Genomic DNA, 23,083 nt, shown 5'->3' with positions numbered 1-23,083 from the left:
TCAAACAAACAGTCGGCGCACTCACGTATCGACGCCCACGTCTCTGTTAACAGTTATAATTTTGAGGTTATAAAAGATTTCTTATATTTAGAAAAATCGCGAAAAATGAAGTAACTGTTTTGGGAAGACGACACCTTCAATTCGCCTTGTAGCTTTGTAGAGAAATCTTTTCGTTTGCTTTATTATTATTACAAAAAACAACTTATTTCTAATTTATTGATATTTTGCGGGTTTTCTTGAGTAAATCGAATAAAACTTGTTATTTCCCACAAATTTCCATTAAGTGATAAAAGAAAATACAAATTTATTAAAATAATTTCCTGCCGTAAAAATAACCGACAGAAAGAAGCCGAAATTCTGTGCAAATCCTCTCGATTGAATTTGTTCTAATTTTGACAGAGGGTACTGTCAGTCTATTACTCTCCGTCAGTCCGTTACCCTCTGTCCGCTGCAATTCTGTTTAGCACATTACTTATCAATATTCTGTTCTATCAGAATGTAAACACAGCAACAATAAAAAATAGCACATTGACATTCAAACCACCAAATTGAAATAAATAATATTGTTTTAACAAACTCTGAACATACTGCTTTCCTCTTCTATAATTTGGTTTCGCACTTTGCTTATGTCGATCTTCTATTGTAAGCCATTTAATAACCACCTATCTTTCACAAGGTTCGTAAATAGATGTGAGGGGAAATTTAGAAACCGAATCTATGGTTGAATTATTCAAATGCCATGGAATATTTGATCGAAGATAGTGCAACAAAACGCAAAGGTATTTCCACAACAGCTAAAATTTGTATAGCTGCTACCGGTGGGATTGCTGTTGGACTGAGTGTTATTTGTGCGTCCTTTGTAGCGCCTGCTTTTCGACGAATATGTCTTCCCTACGTACCCGCCACCAACGAGCAGGTTAGAAATGTGCTCAGCTTCTTACCTAAGAACTCGCGAAGAAAGTTATTGGACATAGGATCCGGTGATGGCCGAATTGTTATAGGTACAAAATATAGGTTATTAGAAATTCTGATTGTGATTACATTCAATTTATAAATAAATACAAATTTAATATTTCATAATTAGCTGCCGCTGAAAATGGACTACTTGCCGACGGAGTTGAATTGAACCCTTGGCTAGTTTGGTATTCCCGCCTGTCAGCTCTACGACAAGGTGTGCAGCGACAAACGAAATTCTTTAGGCGAGATCTGTGGAAATACAGCGTAGCGCCGTATGATTATGTAGTTATATTCGGGGTGGAACAGATGGTAGGCTTGTTCGCAAAACTCTTTTATTGTAAATAAATTATTAACAGTTTCTCTGGTATAGATGAAAGATTTAGAAAATAAGCTAATTGCGGAGGCACAGAGAAATTCAAAAATTATTGCGTGCCGCTTTCCACTTCCGAATCTGCAACCACAGCGTGTTACTGGAGATGACGTTGATACCGTTTGGTTTTACGATTTAGATAAGGCAAAATCAATTGGCAGTGAGACGAAAAACTAGAAAAATAAAACAATATACACCCTTCGACCAAAAAAAAAAAGCCACTGTTTAATTTTATCAAGTTTTTATTTGCTGGCTGTGTATTTTTGATATACTGCTGCAGGTGGACACAAGCTGAACACGAGAAATAAGACAGCAAATTACTGATAACTGCTTACATACATATGTACATAAAAAGTGCATACATTTTTACAATACATATTTTATTATTCGAATGGAGTAAGAAGTCAGTCAGAGAGCAAATACCGATGCTTTTAATAACGTTAAATGATTGTGAATTAAACTGGGATTGGAGTGTAAGGAAGTTAGTCCGCTTGCCGTTTAGCAAAATCTTGGCTAGGAATAACCAATTTCTTAAAGTCCCTTTTGATGACCAAAATGATTGTGTAATTACATATATTAACAAGAAAAAAAGAAAAGTTCATATCTTGATTTCTCATCTATACTGTTTTTATATTCGTCAACAGTTCACACATCTTTAGCAGATTAGTTATGCGCGATTGAGCTGGCAGTTGCTAAAAACGTCGTCCAACATAAATATATTTGTGCTCATGGTCACGATACACTTCAGTAAAACCGATTTTTGCATAATGCTGTCGTAAATTTTCGGAATCCTTAACGGACAGGCGAACATGCACACCAAAGCAACCATTGGAACGCAATGTTGCTAATGCCACTGTTATCAGACGCTTCAAAATACCCTGATCACGCAACAGAGCATCTTTTAAGGCAGCGGCTGTCATCACAGAGGGATATGCATTGCTTACTTCTGCCGGACATTGATATTCATAATTGTGAAATTCACGTATCATCTCAATCAGTAAGGCGTTAAGTCCAGAAGGCATTCCTAACTGCTGCCATTTCTCGTTGGCAGTACCGTTTATAACGTCTTTCTCCAGTAAAGACAGCGCGTATTTTTCCCTCATCGAAGGTATCCAGCAGACTTCCATATTCTGCATGAAACTGTGTACATTTGAGGCAGCTGCAGCATAACCAACAATGGCATTGGAAGCGTCATGAGCTACAATACATAATTGAGGATACATAGTCACAAAATGGCCAATAATGTTGTCTGCAATGAGTTCACGCAAATGACTGGGTAACAATGTTTCCACCAAATTCTCGCATTCAACCGACTTTTCCTCAGAGTATAGTGTGCTGAGTTGTAGAAAAGTTCGGGTACAAATCTGTCCCAACTCAACTTCGTCAATTGGTGTATATGGACGTAACAAATGATAGTCACTTGTTGGCAGTTCAGGCAGTTTATACATAAACAAGTCATTACCGGAATCCACAGGCATTAGACGCTTCATAATGGGAGAAAACGTAAAATATAGAAAACTTCTCAAATAAAATGTGATTTAATTTGTACCTGTAAATCGGCAATAAGTCCACCTCGAAATACCCAAGGTTCTTGATCGCCGGACATGAAGGCCTCCTTCCAGCCCTTACTAAACCCTGTAATTATTTTATGTCAAATACACCATATAAAAATAATTTTATGTCCCTTTCCTTCAATCTATGCTTACATGTGTATGTACCCTGGGTATATGTTTGCACATTAGCCGGAAAATGGCCAAGACTTAACCACTTTACAAAAGCGTTTAAAAGAGTTAAAGTCCCTGCAATATCCCACACGTAAGAAAATAGATCGTGACATATCTCCTTGTTAGCGCAATTGGCAATTTTGCGTAGTAGTTCGTGTACAGCATTGCAGTGTTTAGAGAAAGATTCGGCACGTTGCATCCACTCGGCTACCTCTGGTTTCGGTGATACTGCACCATCCGCATTGGAACATTTTCTAACAGCTTTGTCGATCCCCAATAAAACGCCAGCATTTGCTTTCAACCAGTTAAACTCGTTTAATAGCTTAGCACCACGACTTCCATGCTCGAACGGAAGATAAAAGAGATCACATAGTAAGTAAAGATCCTCCACTGTAATACGGCTGCTACTACCGGCTTCAGGAATGGTTCTAAGTTTTGAACAAAGACATGGATTTAGTAAAATATGCATTGCTGCATTAAAACACATACTTGTCTTCATAATCTTTCATGTCGGCATTGGAGAGTGGCGAGCCCCCAGAGCTTTCAACCTGCATGCTGTTCTGCATTAGAAAATATTAGAAGTGTTAGTATGAAAACTTTTGCGTATACAAATTTTAAATTAGAAGTCATTTACATTCAAGTCGTTCATGGAGCCATTGCAAACGTCGTCATCTTCCACGCCTTCAGCCATTACCACATCCTCAGAGATAATTTTGCGATCTTCTTTTCCGGAAGCTTGCGAAGCTAGACTGCTACTGCACTCCATCGGCTCATTGCCCCCTGCGCTAGTTGCACTGAGCGGGCTTAAAGTGTGCTCATCTATCATAGGTAGCGTCTCTGTGGTATTTATAATTTCCCCTGGTGTAGCGCTGGTATCTATCGATAAAACTGTGTCCCTGTCAACGACTGCTCCATCACTTTCATTCAGCGCAACAGCTAATGTCTTGTTTTCATTAATCGTGTTCAAATCTTCTAATTCGGTTGTTAGCACTTCAGCTTTCTCGGTAATCAATTTGTCCATCTTATTGACTTCGTTCGCACTCTCAGGACAATCCTTAATATTTACTTCAACTATAGCCGCCTGCGAAGCTTCTACATTATTTTCGTTCGTTATCGGTACTGAAGTGATCGCTGTCGGTAGCCCAAGTTCAGAACACGCCGTTTTACCATCGTCTTCCGTATCCACATTTCTAGGCAATATATCCTCCACTGCCTTGGTGTGCATTATTGGCACTGCCACAATCGATATTGGGATCTTTTTAGGCAACTCAATATTTGAAGCCACAGAAGTAGAAATTGGATTTACAATGTCGTCATTTGTTACAACTTTTGTCGGAGAAACCAAGGAATTCATTACTGGATTTCCAATCGGGTTAATAACGGATGAGTTAACTGTGCTGCAAACGTCTGCCAAAGCTTGAAGCTGTGTAGTGTTCACTTCCGGCACAGTGATAGTTTTCGTATTAGTAGATGTTGTGGTTGTTGTCGTCAAACTCATGCAGGTGTTGATAGACGGTATAATTGGTATAATAGGCATAACCACTAAGGCATGTAAATAAAAAGTGTATAGCATTGAAGAGTAATTCAAATTTATATTACATGCAGGTTCTTACTTGTCACTTGTGGCTGCGGCTTCGTAATAGGACCCCAAGCTTCTTTTGTTAAAAAGAACTCGGGCAGCCATTCATCTATAGCATTTCTAAAATAAAATTTTAATTAGTTTATTGTCAATTGTGACCTATCAATAAATATATCATTTGATTATATCTTACTTTAACGCGATACGTGGATGATACATATTTTTTGATAAACAATCCAATGGCAGCTCTTCCTCATTCGTTCCATCTTCGTTTTCAGTTTCCAATTTAATGTCGGCCGAAAGTGAACCTTTTTGATTAGCGTATATATTACAGTAAATAAAGTGGCTATTAATTCATTTGAAAATGAGGTGGATTACTTACTATTAACTTTGGAATCAAGGCTGCATTTCGACCAACTGGCCAAAGAGTGAATGGCAATGGTGTTAGCGTGAAACTCACAGTTTGGATTTGTCATAACTCCTCGTAAATGTGGAATTAATTCTGGCGAACGACCTGAATAGGGCCCAAGAAAAACCCGTTTCTGGTCGTAATCGTTAGCATGTAAATTATCCCAAATAACAGGCGGTCGACGTAGTACTTCCGTTATTTCTTGAATGGATTCCAGACTAATAATTTTAGAGATTACTTTATTTCCGGTCCACATTATGTCTATATCGTGATTAAGTTTAGAGCCTAATGTGTTTAAATACTCAGAATCGTGTACTGTTGGTATCGCACGAGAACTACAATACTGCGTGGGGCAAAACAGAAATTTCGGGTTGCCCAGATGTGAAAATATTTCGTTAGTTACAGACACCTAATTTGGGGAAAAGTAGGTTTTATAAAATTCAATGTAAATCAAGCAAATGCTGCATTACCTGCGCATTGGCAAATGTCTGGAAAGCTTCTTTATCTACTTTAGACAATTCCGAGTCGATATCGTCAAAGAGCAAAGCAAATGCTTCACATCCGAATTGTGAAACCTGATCAAGTTTTCGCTTGAGAGTTTGGATTTCTTTTTGACTACTGTAAGACATATCCAAGCCAGGTGAAAGAGCATAGTAAAATATTACATCGTGCTCTCTAGCTGCAGTTATTAAGCCTGCAAAAGTATTTAGGAAATAAATGTCAGCAGGAGAAAAAAAGCATTTTTATAGAACTGTGTTGAAAAACAAATCTGTATAGTTGTTTCTCAATATACATACTTGTTAGATGGTCAGCTTCTTCCACTGTATATAATTCACGCCAGTAAGCTCGATGCTTATAATCGTCCTTAGGTGCGTAGACGTATGAATCCATACCCCATTTTTTTAACCTAGACAAAATTCGGATATCAACATTTGTAACACTGTTTAACAGAGTTATTTCATACTCACTTTCTAAAAAGGTCCTTACGTTGCTCCGTTGTCCATGGCCTGCCATAGAAACCTTCGAACAAAACCAAAAAAATAGATTAAACCTCAAATTTACCCAAAAGAACTCTTCATTCAACATACCTTCGATTACACCGCATATAAAATTTCGTTTTTCCTTGCGATCCCGCTTCTCTTTGGTAAGGTTCGCAGGACTGCTTTCATCCGTCTGCCTTTCCTCTGGCATTGCTTCCTCAACTTCTACATTAAGCGACTCCTCCATTATAAGAGGTTTACAATTACAACCAAACAAGTTCAACGATGAAGATTAGTAAAATCTTTGCGTATTGTTTGGATATGGTTACTTGCTTTTATGAAAAACTTGACCCACGTATTTTTATCAAATTCGTTTTCACAAAGTTCTAACGCATGTAGAATATTTCGAATTTAATAAAAGTCATTAAATCAACACAACAGTGCATTTATTGTGCACAAATTTTAATGAGGTTTTTAGACAAAACAATTGCGAAAATGCAAACTACTGCAATAAAGCCGCTGGATTTTACCCCTGTTAATGTAAAATTAAAACTGCAATCGATATTGAGTTAAGTCGATAAATGGCAAAATCTAGAAAAAGTGTTGGAAACGATTTTGAGGACCGGCAAATGAAAATGAAGTCGAATGTGGCAGATTACCTGCAAAATTGACAATGTGCTGTCAATACTGCTTTGAGAGGTTTTCCTTTATAGAAATTATTTTGGTGGAATATTTCGGTGTTTTTGATTTCTTTAATTATTATTAACGATATGAAGAAAATACAAGGAGAAGGAATAGCTAATTTAATTTCGCAGTTAGCTGCTAATAATAAACAGTTGGAGGACATCCGTATGCGACGTTTACTGAGGTTGCAAAAAATGATGGCAGCAATGCGCATGGGATATTCTATATTACATTTTATAATAAGTAATAAGAGGACAAAACGTTTATGGACAAACGCTTTTTTCTGTAAAATGAATCCCTAATTAATAATATTGAACAAAAATTTTATTAAAATTATGTTTATAGACCTGTTTTCTTTGCCGGCATCCATTTCATTTAGTTTTTATTTTGATGTTTCTGCTTACATTCGCAATAATAATTATCGATAACACAGAAAACACAGGGTTGTATGTCAAAAAGTATCGTTATTATCTAGGATTATTTTATAATCTCAGATTTTGGGAGGGGAATTTTGTATGGGAAATCGCGCTTTTTAATTACGGATTTTGAGTTAAGCGCGAAAAAGTAGATCATCTACTTATATGTGAACGCATTATAATGCATAAGTCAATTCTTTCAATATTTTTGATTTTTTATAATCTAGATTTTTTAGATATAAGCTAGTGCAAAGAAACTATACGACCCCTTTCTTACCTCTAGAACTCAAAGCAGATAATTATTTTGTACAGCCTAAAATTGTGCACGTGTTCACCGCATTAGAAGTTTAAGAGTTGTTTTACAATTCTGTGATTCTTGATTTTCAATCAAAATTATTACAAACTGAACTCTGCAGATCGCTGATAAGCCAGAATCAACGGCCCAGGACAAATGAATTCGTAAATGAATACTGGTCAAAATAGGAGTACTTAGTTTGTTGGATGACGGATGAAATTCGTGATAGTAGCCAAGATGAACTAGCCAATATGTTCCCTTACAGTGCTATATCGCAATGCAAGAGTTCAAACAATAATAAAAATATAAGGTTATGAACCGTTTTACCTTGCCACGTTCCTTACATTATAATCAACGGCTTAGTACACAAAGCTAGAACATAAATGGAGGGACCTACAGTTTCAAGCCGACTCCGAACGGCAGATGTTTTTTATGAGGGACTTTTTCATTGCAGAAATACACTCGGAGGCTTGCCATTACCTGAGCGACCGCTATTAGAAAAAACTTTTTTCATTTTGGTCTTTCACCGAGATTCGAACCTACGTTCTCTCTGAATTCCGAATGGTAGTCACGAACCAACCCATTCAGCTACGGCGGCCGCCTCTCAATAATTTATATAAAATTCACCTAATGGTGCACATTTTCTATTCAATCCCACAGAAATTTGACTACAAATATTACTCACTTACTTTTTTTCTGATCTTTTTGTTATTTTAAAATTAAACTTTACGCCTGATCATGAAATGACAAACAGTTAATTTTTAATTTGGCAAATACCGATAAATTGTCAAGCTTGCCACCGCGACTCTTCGTTACTTGTTGCTAACTACTTTCGTTGGATTTACAAAAACAAAATATACGTAAACTGCCAAGCAACGAAGCAACAAAGTCGGTGTGAAAACCCCTACTACATATATTTCTGTAACGGTTTTCTATTCCCATCGCTAAAGGTCAAAGAGAAAATATGCGACAGTTAAAGGTTAAGCACTAGTAAACAACAATCTTCAATCGATATATTTAGTTATACTCGTCTTCGGGAGTGTCATCCCAATTTTCGTTTGTTTTCATTCTTGAAATATATTTGTAGAGTCCTTCAAAAAGTTGTGGAATGTTTGTGTGGGGCTATTAAAATTCTTATAATCAGATGAACCTAACGGACGTACCAATGCAGCCATTCATTGTAATACGCAACTACCGCGATGATGATGAGCTTAAATGCCAAGAACTGGTGCGCGACTATATTATGTCCTTCGTGAAGAAGTCCTTCTACTGCTTTTGTTTTAGAGAGGTATGTTGATTTAATGAAGCATTGTCCTTGACCGATTGAACATGTTCAGATACTTACATATGTATGTATATGGGTGCAAAAATATTCATAATTATTATATACTGTATGAACATTTTCAGATAACTTTACAATTCATTGTAATAACATGGGCTATACTCTTCATTTTCATTGGAGTGCCACTACATTTTTGTGCAATGACCATTCCCGGCTGTATATTTTTTTTGTACTCTGGAACCTACTTTTCGTTTTACGCAAAAGCAGTTGAACTTATGAATGTAATAAATAAGTTAAATATACAAAGAAAAAATAATCAGTTATATTTCCTTAAACAATAGACAAAACCGTCACAAAGTCTAGTAGCAGAGTGCTATGAGCCATTTATATTTCGTCTCAAACCACGAGAAGCGACATTCCAAATATTTTTGGAGGAATCTCCATATGAACAATCATATAAAAACAAGTTTAGAAAAAAGGTAGGATAACATAGGTACAATGTACATAATGTTTGTATTATAAATTTGGTATACTTTATGAATTTATTTGTTTTTAGATTATCGCTACCGTAAGCGTGAAAAAACACAATTCACTCTACAACGCTGCTTGGATGTATCGTTTCGCTGTGGCGCCAGACTATCCCTTTCACAAAGTCGCCGAACCAATGCTCAACTTGGTGTCTAAAAAATGTGTAGCAAATGGATGTAGTTCTTTAGAATGCACAATTTCCGAGTGGCAAGAAGAAGAACGCGACTTTTATGACAACATGGGGTATTTCATGGATTGCAAATGCTTAAACGTATAGCTATTACTTATCTACTTTCTTTCAGTTTTGTCACGCGTCAGATTTATCATAAGCAAATAATAGGAAGCAGTTTGACAGTAATGAAAACACTTCTCACTCATGATCTTCGTGCTGACGATGCTTCGCTACATCCAAAAATAGAAATAATAACATAGCGACACTGCCGATCAAATATACTGCACTGAACAAAACACAGAAGCCTTCCGAAGCATTCCTTATCCTAATACTCACAGCAAATGCGCACACTATAGTCAAATTAACTACGAATACATGTATTTTTACAATAAAACTCACACTCCATTTTTACAAATAGAAATTTTGTAGTTTGTAATGTTGTTGTTGCGGCATAAACATTCCCCATACATCTACGCGGAATGTTGCTGGAGTGACAGTTACATTGTGGTTTGTAATGATGAGTGGCGGTTGTCGTGAACGGTTTGTCCTAGGTTCGATATGAAACCTCAAATAACTGAAAATTTCCAAGTAGCAATCGCCTCTCGCCGACATCGTCAAACCGCCCAGTGCATTTTTAAGATCCCTCCATTTCATATCAAGACTAGACAAAAAAATTTGATAAGATTTCATTAATATATTCTGAAAATAAGGGATCTCAACCGTAGGATTCAGAAAATGATTAAATATCAATCGTTTTCATGAATCATTCATCGCACACTTTCTAATATAAAATATGATTTACTTGAAATTAAAAAAAATATATATTTGAATAAATATATGTACTTAGGCATTTAAAAAGAGTGTTTCTGTATTGCGATATTGACTATAAGTTGAGTTTCACTTTTATTTAATTGTAGCAAAAAAAGAATTGGTTCAGCTCATTACTAAAATTGAAAAATAACCCAGGTTTATTAAAAAATATTCCCATAAATTCACATATTCCAATAATTTTGGGCCCATGAAGTCAGACTAACTAAGAACTGGACAAGTTGCAAAAGTTTTGGAAAGTTAAAACCTGAGGATATGCCTTGAATTAATATTTTATCAATTATTCTATAAGGAATTTTTTTCTTTTTTTTTACATCGCCCTAAAAGATTTTTTGAGACTTACTACATATTTTGGATGTAGTTAATACGAGTTTTTTCTGTTGTTGCTACAGCTTACTGAACCCTGTCAGTGCGATGTAGTAACCTGCCATTTTCGTCTAACTAATTTAACGGTAGACTCAGAAAACGCGATGTTTCGAAAGGTTGGGTCCACAGGGAGAGGGGTGTTAGGTGAGTAGGTTTGATAGGGCATGTGAATAGATGGTTAGTGTCGTGCGGTGTGTCTCAACATGCTAGACATATATTGGGTTTGTCGGGGTCGATTCTGGATAAATACGAGTTTAACGCAATAGGACCAAAGTAACGCGGGTCTCGCGGGGCAGCTGAAGCTCTTCGTCTGCAATAGGTGTTGGTTGGACTCCGATAACGGCATTCAAGGATCGGGAGTTTAGAAAGGTGGTAAGTGTCTCCCGATAAATGTTGCTTAGTGTTTGTCTGCATAATGTCCGGCCCAGTAGTTGTAATTTTATTTTGTCCGGGATCTCAACAGTGTAGTTACGATAGCACCCAGAAGAAATTGCTTGCTGAGCATTTTCTTGTGCTCCTTAACAAGAAGCATGGGTGCCTCATTGGGTAGATGTTGCAGGGGGATGAGGGGGCATCAGTAGACATCCCGTGGCTGCACTAGTTCATACTGGTCCTATTGACTACTTATGATTTCGACGTTGTAAGAGACAGACTTGACGTTAGCAAAATTTCAAAAAAAAAAAAAATTATAATAATAATTGCAGAAGTTATCTCTGTTTGTGTGGCGCCCTCATCACAAGTCCTTGGAGATTCATCCAAAATCAATCGGACAAGAGAAATTAGTTTTATTAATAGATAATCTTGTGCCTGATTTTTGATCAGGCACGAGTTTTTTATGTTTTTCAAAAGCAGTACACATTTTATTGAAATCAACCAAGCGGTTTTTAAGTTACAGTGATCGCGAGTTCAAAAAACATAGTTTTGAGAAAAACGCATTTAAAGTTTTGCTATCGAACTCTGAAGCGCCCTTTGTTAATAATATTAATTGAATAACTCGAAAAGTACTTGTTGGATTCACTTCAAATTTTCACACAATATTTTTAGGATATTATACTTTAAGAGCAGTAAAAAAGGCTAAGAAACGACAGGTGGGCATTTTCCACCACTTAGGACTGGTAGCGGCAGGCTAATCACCTACCCTGTCAGAGATCAAATAGATTAACGAAACCAACGCAAGACAAGTCTCGTCGAGGCCCTATGCTCCCGAGAGGAGCGAGCAAGAAAAAAAAAAAACTTTAAGAAAATGCAAAAAAAAATCCATTTTTCTTTAATTCTGACTACCCCTAACCCCTTATAACACTCTTGACATAAGGTCTTTGTTTGTATCTATCTATCTTATAGTCGGTAAGCATCCTGTTAGTTGATAAATAAATAAAAAATGTAATAAATAAATAAATATGTCTTTTCAAATGGAAGAGGCCACTTCAGCAAATTAAATCCCATCTAAATCTTTTTCCCGTGATTCGGGATTCTTGGTTATTAGTTGTATTATTTCTACTTACTGCAAGGAATTCTCTTAGTAAATAAAGAATTAAACGATTCACATTAAATAAATGTTAAGCATATATTTATAAATACATTTTTTTAATGCAATTATCAGATTTTCAGCGTGTTATACTCGTATCTTAATCGCATGTTTCTATGCGTGTGTTCTTTAGAAAGCAAATTAGTACTTTAGCATCATTTCTGCTTTTCGACCTATTTCGCCTTAATAATACGCGAATAAATGCAAATGCATAAAGGAAATCAAAATATATAGAAATCAGTAGAAGTCAGCATACATGCAAATGTGTACATACATATATGTGTAGTGTAAGCTTTCGCAATATTCTCTTTTAATATAATTTAAAAAATACAGGTATATGCACGTATATAAATACAATATAATTGCGAACGAAAATAATATGCTATGTAAAATAGAAAAAGCTCAGAATTTGTTTAAGTTTTACTATTTTTGCATACTCGTATTGTAAAGCCGTAAAGCTTGTCCGATTATTTTCTTGTTTCTTTTTTTTTTAACGGTCAATATTTGCATTCAGGCAATACAACTTAATCTTATTCACTATTAGAAGATAGTTGGTACTCGATTTGGTTACAAAGGGGCGGTCTAGCGCGTTTCAGTTTCTTTTTCTATAGTTTGGAGCATTTAGTTTCTATAGTTTTTTCTCCTGTGAGTGTGGCAGACGTGAATAGCGGCGAAGCTATAGACGTTGACTCGTTGATTTTGCTTTGCTATGCTAAAGCAAGTGTACACGATGAGCCTATTTAATTTGAATAATCGTTTGTAATAACGATGCATATATATCTATATATGTATAATTTTTTTTTTCTTCTAAGCTACGAACAATCGCAGGTGCATGTGTGGGTTGAGACAGTCCTATTATCCAGCCAATAATCCGGTAGAGAAATGTTGATTCAATGTTTTTGTTCACTTAGAACAGCTTAGCTCGTCGTTTCAGCTCGTTTCGTCTCCATTGGGGTAGTCGATAGAACTCGGATCGAGAACATTGCAAAACATGCTCGAATTCTACATCGGATAAATGACGCTACAAGATATTTGAAATGTGTTAAAATATAATATATTCAATAGCTTAAAACGCTTGAAGTTACCTCTAAGTTGCAGCGATCAACATCTGTTGGCAGACGATAGTTTGTGATGATTAATAAATGATAAGGATAAATCTTAGCCGGCTCGTGTACCAGCAAAGAGTGTGCCATGTTTGGTAGACTGCGGCGTATCAACCCAGTTTGTGGATAATGATAGGACAAAACACCCGAATAAGTGCTAGAAGCGGGAAGCTCGCCACCCATCTATCAATAAATTTGTTTATAATGACGAGTTTCTTCCTATCGAGCATAGAAAGTACTTACCAAAACACGCCTATCACCATCTGTAATGGAATCAACTGAAGCTATAAAAAAAGAGTGCAAAAAAATTAAAAATAAAAAAGTCTAAACATTTATTTACAAAACTTTGCTTAATGGGTACTTGCCTTCCGATTTTCCGCAACTTAAATCTGTGCTATGAGTTTTATCCACAAGACCTCCATATGAAAAATCCTAATAGTTGGTAAAAAGGAAAGTTAAAATTATGTAAATATACCAACTGTTGAACTGTTGTGTTTTGAAAATTGAAATTGTTATGTGCAGATGTCTGGAAAATTCTTGTGAAGTGATAAGCAAATCTACAAAGGTGCAAAGTAAGACCCAAATTATAAATTCAACTTCATGCCGTGCCAAGCTAAACAAACAAATAAATTCCTCTTAAAAATTAGAAACAAGAACCACAAATTACAGAAAGTATACAGAATTAAAAAAAAAATTAGAATAATAATAAGAGTAGTGCACGTATTGAATGTATTGCGGAATTTTAAAAACAAAAAAGAAAAAAAAAATTAAATACTAAAAAAAAACAATAAAAAAGGTAATTATTCATTGTCGTGTCGCTAATTTGCGTTTATAAATATTAAACGGTACATTTTACGATATCTTATCAAATAATTCTGAAAATGTAATATGAAAACCAAATTTCTTCGTGTAAGGTACTTAATTTAAAGTTTGAACCATGTACGCAATCATTGAGTTAGCCGTCGTAACGTGCTAAATAAGGGGTGATCAGATTGGAGGTACTTTTTCCAATAGGGTTGTTTTTGACAGATCACGCATGGATAATGGATTTACTGCGTTGTCGTTTCGGTGAGCAATTCACCTCTCGCCTCTGACCTCGCCTCTGAATTGGCCACCAAGATCGTTTGATATCACACCTTTGGACTTTTATTTGTGGGGGGCATGTAAAGTCTAAATGCTTTGTTGATAAACCAGAATCGATTGAGGCATTGAAAGCCAACATTACTAAAGTTATTCATTAGATACCGACCGAATTTCCAGTGAGATTCAAAAATTGGTGTTCACGGATGGCCTAATTACGGCGCAGTTGTGGCGAATATTTGAAGGAGATTTTCTTGAAAAAATACATAAAGGTCACGAATGGTTCTACATAAAAATAGTAAAGTTTGAATGCTCGTTGTTTTATTTCAACTTAAAATCCGATACCTCTAAATTGATCACCCTTTACATACATAGATTTAAGTATACGCGGCTGCTACGGCTTATGTTGTATTTGTGTGGTTGTAAATGGCGTCACAGAAATTTTGGAATAATATAATATTTAGTAGGTATTGTTATTGTTGTAACAGAAAAAAACATCTCCCAGTCATTACAAGGATTCAAATTCTTGTTGTTCTTGTTGACTTAGGAAAAAATTAAATTTAGTGTACAACTGTTCCAAAAAAATGTTGGCTTATTCTTACCAAATCGTAAAAAGTTCAAGCCGAAATGTTAGGTTCTTTCATTTTCAAAGATTGTGTAACTATGTTTACGAGCTCCTAGCTTTGATAATAGCGGTACATTAGGTTAATTCAGTAAAAGAGTTTCTGGAGCAATAAATTGAAGTTGAAATACTTTGCACTAAGACATTGCTTTGGAAATATAATAGTAATAAAATGCCTTTAGTAAAATTGGACAATGTCCTTGGCATTATAAGCAACAAGCAAATAATAAACCTAATTAAGACTAGGTGTTTATTTATGCTGTCGTTGGTACAATGGAAAATCGCTTGAATTTTTTTTTGTACTATACACAACAAGTATGAGAAGTATTTGAAAACTGTAAATCGTCCGTTTTTACCGTTAAACTCATAATAGTCAAATTGGTAGTATTTTTTTGACAATTAAAAAAAAAAATCAAAAACAAATTATAAGATGAATATAGAAAACACAAACAACTTAGTAGCTATTACTTATGAATATGTAATAAGAAATATTTGCAGGTAGTATAATAAAAACAATTCAGAAGAAGTCATTAAGCATTTTCAAATAAAGCAACATATTGAAAGCGCTTACAGTAGCAACAGGGTGCACAGCAGTAGTGCCACCGGCTGGAGTGGATGCACTGAATGTATGTGAGCGTGGAGCCAAGCCGTATCCTGGTTTAGGGACATGTCGCAAGGCGCTCACCACTATGTAACGAATGTGTATGCATATATATAAAAAACCACATGTAAATATATTTGTGCGTGCGTATGTGTTCGTATGGTCGTATACGTGTATGTTGTATAAGCATGCAGGCATGAATGGATGGTAGCCACCAAGCGAATGATGAGCGTTGATTGTATGTAGAACGAAGCGTCCAAGCAAATGTTCAATGAATTGCAAATGAAGCGTTTTTGATATGATATTGGTGATATTTGACAGTCAAAAATGATCGACGAGTATGAAGAGTTTACCATTTGATGATGAGGATGAACGAATTGCGCGTTGTTATCGTTGATAAATATGCAAATTGGGTAGTAATCACCAGACACCAGAATCAAAATCGGTCGTTACGTTGTTGTTGTTATATGCAATACACATTGTTTTATGTTGTCCAGCACCGAGTGTGCATTTAATGTGCAAGTGGTTTACGAATTCATATATATATATATATATGCATATATGTAAATATATATTTGTTGAGCAACACGGGTAATATACACGATCACAAGCCAAAAGCAGCATTAAAAGAAAAAAATACAGTGACAATTCAGAGGAAGAGTTGGAAATGAGAACATTAGGTCAAAAGTTAAGGTAATTATAAAAAAGTTCTATAGATAAATATGTATGTAATATAGATATTTGACAGGGTGTTCTCCTAACTGATTTAAGATACCATAAAAGTTTTGAAAAATATAACAAAAGCTACATGGCTTTGGTATATGCATATAATTGTGCCTATAATTTAAAAAGTAGTCTAAGTCACTAAATAAAAAAAATGTTTTTTAGTAATTTGACATCGAGTTAACTTAATCTAACAATGTTCAGAAATTTCTTTTGCCTAATCGTCGAAAATGAGTTCGTAGACAGTGTTTGTTATTTCAATAGTATGCGCAAGTCGATTATTGTTAATTATGAAAATGCTCAAATGGTAAAAAAAAAAATAAAAACTTAGCTAGTTCGTTATAGTAATCAATGAACATTGATAAGGAACACGATGGAAACTCCTTTTCTAACTGAAAGCCCAACTGAAAAAGAAGCTAGGGGTTCTTCTTGTGTTAGCTATGTATGTAATTTGTTCTTATATTTAATTTATTTAATCCCGTATCGAAGCTGATCTTGATCGCAGGAGAAATGGAAAACTGAATTACTTTAAACATTCAATATTTTCACGAATCAATTATTAAAGGTTTGCTCACTTGTGACATTCGAATTCTGACACTCCCTTACGAAAGGCTGCATTTAAGAAAGTGGAAAAAAGTAATTCCTTTTTGGTAAAAAAAAAACACCAAAAAAGTATTTCTTTACTTTTTTAATTTTTTTAACTTAACCAAGATTATATTTTTTGAAATAATTTTTAAATTTAAAACCGATCGCGAAGTTGCGAAGCATCGCCAATATGAATAGACTCATAGACGAAATTGATTCTTCACAAATTTAGTTGACTAAAAACAAACTTTGAGCATACTTATACCTTACTTTGCTCCGCTTTGCTCACGTAAGTTTCGAATTTTGATCTCTAAGTCACGATTATTCTTACGTTACTAACTATTTTGCAAACTACCTGAACTTAATTAATTTAATTATTATTACATTTAAAGGGCTTTTTAATAGTATTTGCGTAGAATTTTTATTAATTGATTCATTCTTATTTTGAAAAAAGTTTCCTGCCCTCGACATTCTAGTCCTGTGGTAGCATTCATTCACGTGCACGCAATACGCTTTTTTCAGTAGTTGCCGCATGCCGAATAGTTGTACCGTTAAAACTTTTGAATATTACCTCCAATTTTTTAGCAATACTCAGAAAGCTGATACTGGGATATTTGCTAAGCCTCCTGTGGACACTTTATTTACCAATTTCACATGCTCATTTGAAACATGTTCCGTCAATCTCAACTTTCTTATAATGAAACCTGCAAACGCCGATACTATTCAATGCAAACATGAATTCCTTCAAAATCACATCATAAGAAAAAAAGCCTTTTAAATTCTCCATTAATGCATCAGTTTACGGTGATTAAAAAGTCCACTTTTCTCGCACATTGCCCCAATGAATATCTTATGTCCTAGCTTAAGCGTTATATAGGGATTCCTGGACATATCGATACAAATTATTGAGCGAGTTGTTGCTCATAAGCAACAAAATTGAAATTGAAACGAAAATTAAATGTTTTTCTACAAATTTTACTTTTCCTCCACTTTTACTCAACATTTCTAGAGCTAACAACCTAGTGACTTGCTAGAGAGCCGAGGGAACGAGAAAGCTGCTTACTGAGCAAACCTTTTATTATTGAATCATGTAACATTCTAATATTCAAAAATTTCAATTAAATATTTTAATTAAAAAAATTTAAATACACATAAAGCATTCAAAAATTCATAATTGTTTTTGACTGATTTTGTTTTGTACCAAATTTTTGTTTTCAATTAAGCTCATATTTACTTGCTTCGAATTTTTATATGTTGGTTATTTAGTTGCTTCTAAAAATGGTCCAATGCCCGCTTTCACCCATCAATTTGGAAGTTGTCAGACTGTTAAAATTTAAAATAGCAAAGTTTCGTATTGAAATTGTACATCCTTAAATTTTAAGGAGCCTGATAAATTTTAAAATTAATTAGTGAAATCGAGCATGAGTTATTTAAAGTTAAAACAACAAATTAGTACAAAACTCAAAACTCATAATAAATTTTTATTATTCAAGGCAAAAAAGCCGAGAAAGGTCATCATACATACATACATAGTAATTCACAATAGAAAAATATTTTTTCATCCAATCAAATGCAAAATCTTAATTATCTCGTAATAAGAAATTTGTGACTTAGACCACTTTCAAAATTATAGACACAGTACACAGAACAAAATCCATAAGCGTGAACGACTGCTGATAGAAGGGTTTGAAAAGGTTGGTGCAATTCTGAATGGAAAGATACATTTAAATTGTTTTTTTCTGTTTTTTTTTCCTAATATGGAAACACCAAATATCATTACTACCAAGAAAGAATACATCTTTGCATGGGGGCAGTTCGAATCAGCCACGCTTACTCATGTACTCGTATGTAGATGTAGGCGCGTATGTTATCCTAATAAAATTTTTAAATACAATTTATATATATAAGCAAGTTTATTATTACAGTGCTATAAAAGCGCTGGCTTAACCAAAATCAAAGCTAACAATACAAATTATAAAAAAAACACAATTCCAAAGGGTAACAAACTGATCAGCGCAGTTGGTCAGTAACAGTTTGGTGACATTTTATACCTCAAATCTATATTTATTTAAATACGGTATAGAACGTAGCTATGATCGAGTATATGTACCAAGATAGCGCATTATGTTACGTCGCAGTTAAAAGAATTTACTATAAATCTTATAGGTTATGTCCGATTAGACATTGTTAACCACAATACAAAGTGTTAATCACAAATGAAGTTGTATTCAATATGAAACGTAGTAGCACTACCAATCACCAATAATTTAAGCGAGCCGAACAGCATGACTTTCGCACCAGCATAGAAGCCACATATTTTGATTACACTTACGGAACTATAGCCATTGCGTATTGATGGCGGCAAAGTCGAAGTTTTCAATCCATATCCTGGTCTTGGTGGAGATCGGTAGGAATGTATCGCTGTGTTATATTTCAAATATGTAATTTAGTTTTGTGTATAAAACGCCCAATGTAAGCCTTATCAAAATTATAATAACTAGAATTAAAATAAACGAGACTGTCATAGTCATGGATAGAGTGTTACAAATAGTTCCGTTACACGATTGCACGAAAATGGCTTCTTTTAATAATCCGGAAGCGTTAACTGCCTAAATATGCTTCGTTTTAGTTTAGTCATGAAATAAGACTAATTATACATAGTTTTGTTTTTACTGTTGGATACTGTTGTTAATACAGCAATTTATTCAAATGTAACACGTACGTGCCGGAGACATATTGCCCTTATAGACAAAAATAGTAGAGTTTAACGCTACTTTCCACCTGAAGGTAATGGAAACGTGCAATCTTGTTTGTAAACATAATTTGAAAATTCTTCACCGTAAAACCCTCACTGAAAATACCTTTACAAAAAAAAAAGTATTGTTAATTGCACCTTTTAGGCGTAGCAAATGCCATGGACCATTTTTTGTTTTTGTTTTTGAATATTTAACTTAGTTAAAATTCACCACAGTTAAACTTCCAGTAACAGAGCATCGACTGTTGTGGGAACAAAAATGGATATATAAACCACGCATATTACTGCTTTGCGGCAGATGTAGCATATCATACATATTTGGCAGAGGTCCTTTTCCAATTTGTGGTGTGCGTCTTGATGTTTTTCCATAAACCTACAGTTATATGCCGCTTCTGAGCGGCACGTGATTTTTAATGAAGAGATTTTTCATGGAAGAAATACACTCGGGGACTTGCCAAAAATTTCCCGAGGCGCGTCCGCTATTAGAAAATTATTAAATAGACACAAACCCATTCGGGTACGGCGGCCGCTAATTACTAATTTATTAACTTTCGAAGATAAAGTGTTAACGATGCAAATTCGGGGATTTTTAGGATGTCAGAGCGGTCACCATTGTGTAGGGCCTTTACCCGGGCCCTCATGAAATACTAAATAAAAGAAAAAGTGGTTTTTCTAAGAGTCTTGCATCCTCGGCAAGCAATGTCAAATCTTCTAGTGCATTTCTGTCATGTAAAACGCTTCTCATTAAAAATCATCAGCAAAGCTACGGCATAAAACTGTTAGCCCCTCTATATGCGATAAAACATCAAGACGCACACCACATATAGAATAGAAGGAGGAGCTCGGCCAAACACCCAGCAAACCATTTATGTGCCAATTATATGTATATAAATGTACCTCATGTTACACTGCCAATATAAAAAATAAAAAAGTTCATAAAGATATCGAAGTTAATATTGTTTTCCAGATCGGTTGGTGCTCGAAATATAAGGTAAAATATATTTATAACCCGATCGATTTTGCCTGCTGTTCGAAAAATATCTTATATTCAATGCATACATATTTCCTTCTAATTATGAGAACGTTATTTTGCTTAATTTTTATTTACTAAGGAGCAATTGTAATTTGATAGAAATATGTGCAATACTTGTTTTGCAACCTACCGTTGTAGCTGGGCGCATTACCAAGCGATTTGCCTAACGATCCTCTGTAACTTGTTGACCGATCAAACATTTCATCTTCGTAGAAAGGCTTCTGATGATCCAAATTACGTGATGGTGAAGCACCAATGGGCGATTCGTATCTATTTTATTAATGATAAGTTACATAGATTTGTACAAATATTACATACATACCTACAATGTCGGACAAAACATATTGAACTGATACCTAGTCATGATTCATAAGACTGTATTTTTGTGACTAAATTCAACTAAATTTAACTCTTACACATTATAAAACAAGTAAAAATACTGCTTTATAAATTCATGATCGAAAATATACAATAGGTATATCATTATACCATTTGCAATTAAAAGTAGCATATAAAACTATAAACTATGCGACAAAATATATTAATTTCGAGTATAATAATCAATATTTCACAGCTCAGCCAGCCTGGAATAGAATCAATTAGATTTTTGATGATGTTGTTCTGAATGCTACTCAAAGCATTTTTTGCTGCCTCAAACAACTTGTCCTTATCACCATTAATATCATACCTTCCCTGGTTATTCGCTTGCACAAAATCATTTGCGAGAAACTCCCAATTGGATTGATATTTGGGGGCTGTGTCGGCCAGTTCAGAATGATAGAGCTTAGCACATTTTTAATGAAGGCTTAGGGGCATTGCCATGTAAGAATAACCACAAGAGCGGCATATTCCACTCTGCGTAGGGAAGCATCACATGTTGTAGGATGCTAGATGGCGCTAAATTAATCATGCAATTTTGTTTTTGAATAAACTCTTTACTAAATAAAACATCACAGATTCAGGGAGGAGCTCAGCCACCCACTAAAGGGTGGAGGCACAAACAAAATGATTTCGAGTGATGGAAATCTTTATTTGAACCTTAATGCGCTCCATTGCTTGTCTGTTTGTACACTGCAGCTGTCTGGTTCACAGATGTCAAATATGATTGATGTACGACGCCATTTGCAATTCTTAAAATTAACAATTCTTCCGATAGGTTGATTAATTTTGCGCCCCCTTGTACATAAATTTGTTGTTGTAGCAGCATAAGCATTCTCCATACGGTGAATGCTGCGAAAGTGACCTTCCTTGGGCGGATGACCTTCCGGGTCGTTCCGGTAAGCTAGAACCGACTATCGCGGGAACGACTGTTTTTGTAGCATACATAAATTTATCCATTATGCGGTTGGTTCGATCAAGCGATCCAATGCCGTATCCTAAAAGGCAGCGCTATACCATTATGATTCTTCCTCCCTGCTTGTCATTATCGAGGATCGAACCGCTTACTTTCTGGTCGGCGTACTCTCCTCATTTCGTCTGAGTTTTTTCAAGTTAAACTTTGATTCATCAGAAAATATAATGGTTTTCCATTTCTGCACTGACCAGCCAAAATGATCTTGAGCAAATTGCCATTTTAATTGGAAATGAAGGAATTTTTGGCTATCTATAACTTTTTAACTCAGCTCGCAAACTCTTTTCTGAACTTTTCGACTGCTTACTGTTAAGCTAAGTGACACTGACTACTGATTTGTCGTGATATTTTTGCAATTAAAGTTTTAACATCCCTGTGTCTTCGTGGTTGTCCACCACAATAAAATGTTTTGACGGTTTCAGACTTTTTAATTTTGTTTAAAACGACACTTACTACTGATTTAGGTGAGCAAAACTTTTCACAAATGACCTTGTGCGATAAACAGTTTTTGTATTACAATTACAGATTATTAAGTTTTTAAATTCATTTGAATGGGGTTTTCCTGCCATTTTGGCTAAATTCAATCATATGATGAAATATCCTTATTTAGTCCATTTTGGTATAACTGAATATGACGACGAGACTTTAATTCAAAAAAAAAAAAAAAAAAAAAAAAAAAAAAAAAAAAAAAAAAAAAAAAAAAAAAAAAAAAAAAAAAAAAACGCTTGAAAATATTCAAAATAATGTGTGCGTATACAGCTGTCAACAAATAACTGTATTTTTTATAGCTTTCCATAGTTTCCATAGTCGAGTATTGATTGTCAAATGAGAAGAAATTTATAAGCATCGCCCCAAAAGCAATTGAAAATTTTTTGTAAGAAAAGTGTTTTAAACAAATATAAATAAAATTTACTTCCGCAAAAAGATATATATAAATAAGATTTACTTAAATTTTTTGCGAAAACATTTCGCTTAATAATGTCATATTTCGGGAGTATTCGAACTCAGGCACTTCACTCGCAAACGAACTGTCAGTTTCCGCGTTATTTTAAAAGACATGCATTTTAAATAGGTGCAATCGCATCCGGCTAATTTGGGAACGAAATAACGGACGC

General features: G+C 34.9%; 4 protein-coding genes across 9 annotated transcripts in view; 2 read left to right on the top strand and 2 right to left on the bottom strand.

Moving 5' to 3' along the window:
* Positions 1 to 578: 578 nt before the first annotated feature.
* LOC128855400 (ATP synthase subunit C lysine N-methyltransferase) lies at positions 579 to 2,192 on the top strand. The gene is made up of 3 exons (XM_054090270.1): positions 579 to 1,001; positions 1,085 to 1,266; positions 1,328 to 2,192. Exons 1-3 carry the CDS (start codon positions 740 to 742, stop codon positions 1,502 to 1,504), a joined length of 621 nt encoding a protein of 206 aa, XP_053946245.1. The 5' UTR covers positions 579 to 739; the 3' UTR covers positions 1,505 to 2,192.
* On the bottom strand, positions 2,020 to 6,568 carry LOC128855399 (protein O-GlcNAcase). The gene is made up of 12 exons (XM_054090269.1): positions 6,128 to 6,568; positions 6,008 to 6,059; positions 5,837 to 5,946; positions 5,510 to 5,733; positions 5,013 to 5,448; positions 4,824 to 4,938; positions 4,665 to 4,750; positions 3,686 to 4,593; positions 3,541 to 3,611; positions 3,034 to 3,479; positions 2,877 to 2,962; positions 2,020 to 2,811 (listed from the first exon to the last, which is right to left on the bottom strand). The coding sequence occupies exons 1-12, from the start codon at positions 6,264 to 6,266 to the stop codon at positions 2,020 to 2,022; spliced, it is 3,465 nt and encodes a 1,154-aa protein (XP_053946244.1). The 5' UTR covers positions 6,267 to 6,568.
* Positions 6,569 to 8,421: 1,853 nt separating this feature from the next.
* LOC128859634 (uncharacterized) lies at positions 8,422 to 9,817 on the top strand. Its single transcript, XM_054096600.1, has 5 exons — positions 8,422 to 8,702; positions 8,822 to 8,977; positions 9,038 to 9,175; positions 9,253 to 9,467; positions 9,527 to 9,817. The coding sequence occupies exons 1-5, from the start codon at positions 8,559 to 8,561 to the stop codon at positions 9,654 to 9,656; spliced, it is 783 nt and encodes a 260-aa protein (XP_053952575.1). The 5' UTR covers positions 8,422 to 8,558; the 3' UTR covers positions 9,657 to 9,817.
* A 2,312-nt stretch (positions 9,818 to 12,129) lies between these two features.
* Positions 12,130 to 23,083, bottom strand: part of LOC128855396 (actin-binding LIM protein 2) — a 50,027-nt gene continuing 39,073 nt past the window's right edge. For 2 of the 6 annotated variants that reach the window (XM_054090260.1, XM_054090264.1), the window contains 6 exons: positions 20,748 to 20,887; positions 15,492 to 15,607; positions 13,584 to 13,650; positions 13,462 to 13,502; positions 13,201 to 13,401; positions 12,130 to 13,136 (listed from right to left, as the gene is read on the bottom strand). In XM_054090260.1, coding sequence (XP_053946235.1) covers positions 13,023 to 13,136; positions 13,201 to 13,401; positions 13,462 to 13,502; positions 13,584 to 13,650; positions 15,492 to 15,607; positions 20,748 to 20,887 — 679 coding nt within the window. In that variant the 3' untranslated portion in view covers positions 12,130 to 13,022. Of the gene's footprint in view, positions 13,137 to 13,200; positions 13,402 to 13,461; positions 13,503 to 13,583; positions 13,651 to 15,491; positions 15,608 to 19,161; positions 19,251 to 20,747; positions 20,888 to 23,083 lie in introns of all 6 variants that reach the window. The other 4 variants (XM_054090262.1, XM_054090265.1, XM_054090261.1 and 1 more) reach the window with 3 other exon arrangements.

This window comes from Anastrepha ludens, chromosome 2 (genome assembly GCF_028408465.1).
Source record: "Anastrepha ludens isolate Willacy chromosome 2, idAnaLude1.1, whole genome shotgun sequence".
Lineage (NCBI taxonomy): Eukaryota > Metazoa > Arthropoda > Insecta > Diptera > Tephritidae > Anastrepha > Anastrepha ludens.
The sequence above is the reverse complement of the archived record's forward strand: the minus strand, read 5'-3'. Positions and strand labels throughout refer to the sequence as shown.